Below are 8,481 nucleotides of genomic sequence, written 5' to 3'. Positions count from 1 at the left end.
TCCATTTTAAATTTAATGGCATCTTCTGTGAACTTCTTCATTTTTGCATCAAGTTGTGCCGTCGCCTCTTCTCCTCTAGCGATAATGCGGTCAATATCTTCATCTGTTATTGTACTATCCTTGGAACTGAATACCATTTCAGCACCAAATCTCACCATTTGCAACAGCTCATCCTTATTGACGGCTAATAAAGAACACAACAACAAAAGCATATTAATACTTGATTCACTTTAACATAAAAAAATATTTGAAATACAAGCAGTGAGAAGAAACAAGAGCAACCTTTCTGTTCTGCCAATCGCCCTTGCTGTATGACCAAAGCATCCAAGGCAAGCTTCTTATATGCTCTCTCAATTACTTTTTCCTCAATAGTATACTGCAAGCAATATTCTCTGTAAGATACAAATAAAATATACTGCTACCCTTCCATTTCCAAATATAAATTAGAACCTCGGTGCAGAAACGGAAGACTTGAACTTCTTTCTTTTGACCAATTCTATGTGCACGGTCTTGAGCTTGCAAATCCACTTGAGGGTTCCTGAGAAACAGAAGAATTCAGGCCCCAAACTCCATGGTTACTATAAAAAAAAATCTGAGAAGACAAAGACATTACCAATCACTATCATAAAGAACCACAATGTCAGCAGTAGCAAGATTGATCCCAAGACCACCTGCCCTAGTTGAAAGTAAGAAGATAAACTTTTCACTCCCTGGCTTGTTGAAAGCTTCAATGGAAGCATCACGATCATCACCACCAGTATTCCCATCAATCCGGCAATACTGATACCCTCTGTACATTAGATAATCTTCCAAAATGTCCAAAAGACGGGTCATCTGCAGGATACACAATTGCATTCAAATACTCAAATGGTAGGAATATACAGGAAAATAGGGTATAAGATAAATGTCACAAACTCTAACATAGAATGTGAGCATGGGCACCAAACCACCTCACAAGCAGAATTTCCACAGTTAATGGTTGGTATAATATTTTTATCAATCATGATGCTTTCTGAAGCAGCCAAGCTAGGTGCAGGAGTAACAGAAGAGAGCCATTACCTGGGAGAATATCAGTACTCTGGAGTCACGGGCCTTTAGCTTGGGAAGTAATTTATCTAACAGAACCATCTTTCCTGTAGAAAGCATCAAAGAGTGTGAGCTATGTGTGCAATGGTAGTAGTAAGGTCCAGAAATTTATGACGAATACTGGAATGTACAAACAATACCTGCATTCTCAATTAGATGGTCCCCAGTTGTATAAGGTGGGCCAGGCTCAGCACCTTGGAATAAATATGGATGATTGCAGCACTTCCGTAGTTGCATGGCTATGTTAAGAAGGCGCTTGCGCTCACCACCAGCATTAATAACCTCCAGATCCTTCTGAAGTAGAGCACGATAATACTGTTTTTGCATCTCAGACATTCCAACTTTAAGTATAGTCTCCTTCTTTGGAGGTAAACCTTTCTCGACATCCGATTTAAGCCTCCGAAGGAGAAATGGACGCAAAACCTTGAAAAATGACGGTCAATGAATTACGCAAAGGAAGAAAACCAAAATGTGCTATCAATTGATATTTCTTGGAAAAAAACTGAGAATAAATTTGTAAATATTGTATGTTACCTTATGAAGCTGCTGAACAACCTCATGTTGATCATTTTCCCCTGAGATTTGGAACCATTCATCAAAAGTCTCTGCAGAGCTAAATATTTCTGGCAACAAGAAGTTGAGAAGAGACCAAAGCTCATGAAGATTATTCTGCAGCATAATCAAGAGATCAGCTACAGTGAAGTTGCTTTGAACCAAAATACATGTAAAGTAAACCAATTATCATAATTTGAAGTGTAGAATTCAGGTAGCACCAAGATTGGGATAAGCCTTTATGTTGGCATACCTGCAGCGGAGTGCCTGTGATGAGCAGACGGTAATTGGTACTGAAAAGCCTCATTGTCTTAGAAAGAAGGGAGTTCTCATTTTTTATCCGATGAGCTTCATCGATAATAATATAGCGCCAGCTAAAACGCCTCAATGCAGTTTTTTCTTTTATTGCCATTTCAAAACTAGTAACACAGACATCGAACTTCCCTGGAGCTAGCAAATTTTCCCTTATATGATTCTGGCCAAATAGAACGAACATGTTAATAATGTTCCACAAAAGGCTCATAAGAACAACTGAGATAACTTGGGACTTACCCTTTCTTCTGGGTTTCCTAAGAACTTGACAGCACGCAGAACAGGGCAAAAACGTTGGATTTCCTTCATCCAATTGCCAAGAGTAGACTTTGGTGCAACAACCATGTGAGGACCAGTTATTCCTCTGAACTCATGCAGATATCCAAGCAGGGAGATAGTTTGGAGAGTTTTTCCGAGACCCTAAATGAGAAGGTGTGGCATGCCAAATATGAGCTCATGAAGGTGAATTAAGCATAACCATATTAGCTTTATGCGCGGAAAATAGTGAAGAGTAAGTACAAAAGGAAAGGCAAGCACAATACATACCATTTCATCAGCCAATATTCCATTGATGCCATTTTCATACAAGCGTATGAGCCAATTAAGTCCAGCTAGTTGGTAATCTCTCATTTTCCCATTTATGCCTGCCAAGTGAAGAAATGAGAATACTACAAGTATTTACTAGTTAACATATAAATAAGGAACATTTATGACAAAACCATACATGAGGCATTTTATTGTGACATTTTTACATGGGAAAAGGGCAGCCCGGTGCATGTAGCTCCCGCTTGCGCAGGGTCCGGGGAAGGGTCCGACCACTTTGGGACTATTGTACACAGCCTTTCCCTACATTTCTGCAGGAGGCTGTTTCCAGGACTCAAACCAGTGACCTCATGGTCACGAAGCAACAGCTTTACCGCTGCGCCAAGGCTCCCCTTCGACATTTTTACATGGGAAAGAAAGAAATTAACGACACCAAAACAAGAATACTAGCATTGCGTTCCAAAAAAGTTGCAAAATGACAATGCCAATTGCGCATGAGAACCGGTGTTCAATGCTGACACCAATACACACCTATTACAAAAAAAAAGAACCATCACATCAGCTAGCACTACACACCTATCTACAATAGAGCCCATTCAGGGACTTCCACAGTGGGTTTGGCCAAATCAGACACCTGAACCCGAGTAAATTCTGCCCGGGCCCACGTCCAAGTAATATTTTCTGTCTAAAAGAAATTGTCGAATTGGACACCCGAACCCAAGTCAGATAACGACACGTCAGTGTACGAGTGACACTGCCAGAACCACGCTGCACAGCTGACAGCTGGTGACCATACTTTGGATCATGCTAGGGCCTTACAGTCAAGTAAGCAGCCCCAAAAAGACATCCTGGCCCACACCAAAACCAATTTCTCCTTGCTATCTTTCCCGCATTCCGTGTCCATTTTCAATGGAGTAGTACCACCACTAACAAGCGGTATTACCGCTTGCAGTGCAGAGACCGCCAAGTTCAAAATTTGGAGTGTGGCTTACCATTGAATTTTGAGAGGGTCTAAGAGGAGATGGCTTAGGTTGGAGACTCGAAAGATGGAGAGGAACACCCCAAGGTTGTAATTCTTTCTGCCACCAACTCACCTCAGTATGCTATAAACGCCCCTCTAGCGAGAGCTAGCGTGCAAATTATCATATTGAATTGAATTGACCTAATATGGAGGTGAAGGGAAGTATTCAAATAAGAACTAATAATAAGAGAATGGGAATGGAATAAGAAAAACAACTGACATTCTAAAAGAACTGTTCACATACATAGGTCTTTCAACATTCTAGCGATATGGGTATTACGGTCTCATGTGCACCATACAAAGTGGACTCAGTGACTGAAACTGGGGTCATTTGTTATATACGTACTGCATAGTCCCTACGTAAAGTTTGACCAAATTTATAGGGAAAAATATCTACATCTAAAATACCAAATAAATACCATTTCATACATCGTGGAATATATTTTATATCATATTTAGATTGTATTATTGATGTCGATATTTTATCTATAAACTTAGTCACACATTACAAGATTTGACTTTTGAAAAAAAATCTACAACTACATTTTGAATGGAGGAGTACCTCATAGCGGCTATAGTCCATGCTGAATATACAGGCCAAATATGCTCTCTTTTACAAAGGACCAACTATGCCATTTAACCATCGTAATCTCAAATTTCCTACATATGTTCTGCTAAAGCAAGTCTAAGTGGAGATGTTGAGAAAATTGAATTTATCATGTTTATAGTTAGGATTGCAACTAGAGAGCATGTTTGGGGAGAACAAGACCAGTTTGTTAGTAAAAGATGTGATTTTTGACAATACTCATTTGTGCCATGGGTTTTATTTGTTGGTGATCAGAGACATGAAAATTGTTATAAACTCAAGACAATCCCTATATTCTAATGGTGGTTTGTTGTCCGATGTTGCATTGCATCAAAGCAACAACTTCATATTTAGATGAGGATGGTCCTAGTAACCACGTGGGCAAGAACATCCTTCTGTTAGGACTCAGGCATAGATGTGGGTGTGTGAGACCGACTCGGATTCATTTGTCTGTGGCAAAAAGAAAACTGTGGACACGGAAATGTTAGCCGAACAGATGTTGGAATCCGACTCGGATATCGGTGTCTGATTGGACTGATTAAGGAAAAAAGAAGATGGGCACTGGTTTCAAAGTAGGACTATTTAGAAGCCTGCTACTTCATCGGCATCCTGTCCAGTAAAACAGCAACATGAAGATCCAAAGTTAGTATCACAGCCAGGCCCTATATATCATCATTACTTGCCACGCCCTCTTCTCAATACTGCCATCAAGATTTGCTAAAAATAAAATAATGGTTGTAGATGCTACATCTCTTTCCTGCCAGTAGGATATCATCTGAAGTTGATAGCTTGGATTCACAATAGGAGTGGTAGGAACTAACGTACCAAGACCATGGGATGCCCGAATATAACTCACTGCACTCTCTTGCAACAGTTTACATTCAGAAAAACTTAAAACATATAATGAAACCCAAAACTAACTGGTTAAAGCTCCACAAACCATCCAGATGGACCAGATCTCTATGGAAACAAACAGGCAAATGAAGTGGGTAAGAATGTAATAGCAAATGCTGATTAATTCAGCATGCACAGTGAGAATAATAAAACAGGAAAAGCACTCTGTTGCATTTTGCATTAGAAAGACTGAACCTTCCACCGTGCAACAAACAGTGGTCTTTACATCACCACTATATAAACTGGCAAGTGAAATAAACGATACAATAGAATCATCAAGCAAACGCTCACATGATGGTTGTATAAGCAAGCGTGTTCCTCCTGCAGCAAGGGCATCTTCCTCCTTGAGGTATTCTTCATCTTCCTCCTCCTCTGTCACCTTTGATGCATGACGACCCCTATAGGTTCTGACCACATTAGCGACAAAGAAGGCACACCAGGCAACAAACTACATGGTACAGTAAGCAAGCAAATAACTGGATACTGTAGTTAGTAGAGACAATGCAAATTATGAAAAACGAGTCGCAAATACCATGCAAGGTAGTTTCCCCTCGGCTAAAGCTAAGCATGTGACTTTTAGTCAGGTAGCCTTAGTGCGCAAAAAATGCTAATAGCCATACGTAATTGACAAAAAACAGATTAATTTAGGATTATAAATTGATAATTGAGGCAATAATAATTTAAAAACATTACATAAGTTCATGATATGACATCCTGCCTCATTTTAACAGCCCATTCATTTGAAGTAATTCAAATATGCAGCTACACTGGAACAGAAAATAGTTTGTTCAGTAATTATGGTTATATGAATGCCTCTTATGAAATAGTGTAGCCCTTCAAGGTCATGTGAAAGAGAAGAAGCATGCACCACTATCAGATCTTAAAAATGGATAACATGGTTTAGTTATACATGTCATAAAAAGAATTTTCTTAGTACTGTAACAGATGGTTACATAGCAAGTTCTGTTAAAGGAAAATAGATGCGTTTATCAGATGAAAGAAACATATATTTACTTTCCGCGGTTCTTTTTCTCCGCAGCTTGGCTTCCTTTCGCAAAATGAGCAAATATTTCAGTCTGCTGCAAGAGGTATTTCAGTCGCCCCTTTCCCTTCTTGTTCTGCTCAAACAAGACAGCCATAAATCATTTGTATAATGAGACATTCATGTTAACAGGTTTATCTCAATTGTAGGACGACAAGGGTACAGAACATACCATGTCAGCATCAATGGAAGCGTTTTGGCTGTCCAGTATTTCCTGGATCTTCTGCTTCTTGAGCTTCTGCATTTCCCTGAGCTTGGCTCGTTCCCTCTTGCCAATCTCTGTCTTTGCAGTGGCGTCTTCAGACTGCATTTGAAGATGACAAGCAACTCAATGTTGAGTAACAGTAACACCAAAAATCAACTGCCCCGCTGATGAATGTAAACTAGCAAGCATGCACTGCAAGGCTTCAACATTTTGCTCAACTGTAGTCTACGGAAGATCCAAGAACAAACAGATATACATAAGATGAACTAAAACACACAGTACGCAAGACCTAATAATGTACCAATCGAGGCACATTTTTCCCAGATAACCCTGACCCGTGAACCAACAGCTGCTAAATTCCTAGGGTTAGAACCCTAGATCACCCCTCAAATGCCCGTAGGTGCATTAGACCCATGGCCAGTTTTAGACCAATGGCCGGTATACTTCCAAGGTAACTAAACGCACGGAGAACGCCAGAAAAATCCCCACGCACCTCGTCGGCATCTTCCTGGCCGCCCTCCTCCGCGGCGGCGTCGTCCTCGGTAGATTCGGCCTCCTCCGCCGCGCCGGCGCCATCTCCCCCGTCGTCGTCGTCGTCATCGGCGCCGCCGCCGGTGGTAGCGGCGACGATCTCCTCCTCGTCGACTTCTTCCTCCGCATCCTCGCCATCCCCCGCCGCCTGCTCCCCCTCGGGCTCCTGCTCTTCCTCCTCATCCTCCTCATCCTCGTCCTCATCCGATCCCTCCTCCTCCTGCTGCTCCTCCTCGCCCTCCGCGTCGCCGGAGCTGGACAGCTCTTCGTCCTCCTCGTCGCCGTACTCCGCCGGCTTCCCCATCGGAGGAGGGAGGGCTAGGGTTTCGCGAGATCTCGGGGTCGAGGGGATGGGGAGGGCGAGAGGGGGGAGAGCGTTAGATCGGTCGCGGAATTGGAATTTGGGGAGGGAGGGGATTTAAGGGGCGGGGGTTTGCCTCGCTTGACGCTTTGTGGATGCGCGGGCGGATGTATGAAACAGAAGGGGAAAGAAACTGGGGGCAGTGAGGGGAGGGTAGTCTCGCCGGTCGGTCCCTCGAGAATCCAGCAATTGTTTCCCCACAATGCCCAATGGGGTGCTTGCTCGGCTCGGGGGCTTAAAATGGGCTTTAGGTTAGCATTTTGGGGTGTTGGGCCGATGCCCCCTAGATAGATATAGGTCGAACCAGCAAAAAAAGCCCATGGCCGCATGAGACTCATGAGTAAAACCCTAGAGAGTACGAAATCATAATAGTGATAGGCGTCAGTCGGCTGGCCGAAATTTTGACCAGTCGCACCGTTTATTATAGTTGCACGACCTTTCTTCTCCAACTGCTTCACTAAAAAATCCAATAGCTAAATGCCATCATCTTGTAGCACGTCTTTTTTTTTGCGGGCTCAAAACTTGCACTCCATCCATTCCTAAATATAAGTCTTTCTAAAGATTTCAACAAGTGACGACATACAGAATAAATTGAGTGAATCTACAATCTAAAATATGTTTATATACATCCGTATGTGGTAGTCCATTTGAAATCTCTAAAAAGACTTATATTTAAGAACGGAGGGAGTATTACTCAATCAGAGTCTTGTAGCACGTCTGACACCTCTGTTGTTGCAACACCTAGCATGTCCATTGTAGCACCATCGTTGCCGCCAGCCACAACTCTCTACGTTGTCGCTCGCACCATCAGCACACTGGTTGAAGCTTTTTCTCACGCAGTTAAAGCTTTTTGTCGAGCTAGTTGTAGCTTTCTCCACATGTTGAAGATTTTTCCCTATGCAAGTTGAAGCTTTTTCCAATGCCAGTTAAAGCTTTTTTTTCACATTTGAAGCCTTTTTCACGGGGATCCAACATTTGTGGTGCGTGATTGTAGCAATGATTCCAATCGGTCGCAACATTCGTCCCGCGCGCATCTCCCTGCTCCCTCTGGTCCGAGCATCGCAACTTGATGGTTCCAACATCGTGTCTTGTCGGTTCTAACAAAATTTGTTGGGTTGTAGCAACGCCATGAACCCAGTTCCAACAAATTTCATCGACATTGGGTGCTCATCTTCTCTAGCACCCAACAGGTGTTGTGTCCGACTTTGGCCTCTACAACCCGACAACACGTGTGTCTTTGGTGATTGCTTCAAAAAAGGAGAGAAAAAATGAGTTGCAAGAATGGCGGGAGCAGCGGCGCAACGCGAGATGGAAGAAGGAGATGGGAGAGACGGAGTGATGTGTGGCC

At 42.5% G+C, this 8,481-nt stretch overlaps 1 protein-coding gene across 1 annotated transcript in view; it reads right to left on the bottom strand.

The window, feature by feature from the left end:
* Window positions 1-7,231, bottom strand: part of LOC119364976 (probable chromatin-remodeling complex ATPase chain) — a 10,462-nt gene extending 3,231 nt beyond the window's left edge. Inside the window, exons 1-14 of the mRNA XM_037630556.1 lie at window positions 6,735-7,231; window positions 6,209-6,340; window positions 6,009-6,112; window positions 5,286-5,392; window positions 2,497-2,594; window positions 2,191-2,370; window positions 1,892-2,113; window positions 1,621-1,755; window positions 1,227-1,509; window positions 1,060-1,133; window positions 614-834; window positions 451-538; window positions 283-376; window positions 2-184 (exon numbers count right to left, since the gene is read on the bottom strand). Coding sequence (XP_037486453.1) covers window positions 2-184; window positions 283-376; window positions 451-538; window positions 614-834; window positions 1,060-1,133; window positions 1,227-1,509; window positions 1,621-1,755; window positions 1,892-2,113; window positions 2,191-2,370; window positions 2,497-2,594; window positions 5,286-5,392; window positions 6,009-6,112; window positions 6,209-6,340; window positions 6,735-7,076 — 2,263 coding nt within the window. The 5' untranslated portion in view covers window positions 7,077-7,231. The remainder of the gene's footprint in view (window position 1; window positions 185-282; window positions 377-450; window positions 539-613; window positions 835-1,059; window positions 1,134-1,226; window positions 1,510-1,620; window positions 1,756-1,891; window positions 2,114-2,190; window positions 2,371-2,496; window positions 2,595-5,285; window positions 5,393-6,008; window positions 6,113-6,208; window positions 6,341-6,734) is intronic.
* Window positions 7,232-8,481: the final 1,250 nt, after the last annotated feature.

This window comes from Triticum dicoccoides, chromosome 1A, assembly GCF_002162155.2.
Source record: "Triticum dicoccoides isolate Atlit2015 ecotype Zavitan chromosome 1A, WEW_v2.0, whole genome shotgun sequence".
Lineage (NCBI taxonomy): Eukaryota > Viridiplantae > Streptophyta > Magnoliopsida > Poales > Poaceae > Triticum > Triticum dicoccoides.
The sequence above is the reverse complement of the archived record's forward strand: the minus strand, read 5'-3'. Positions and strand labels throughout refer to the sequence as shown.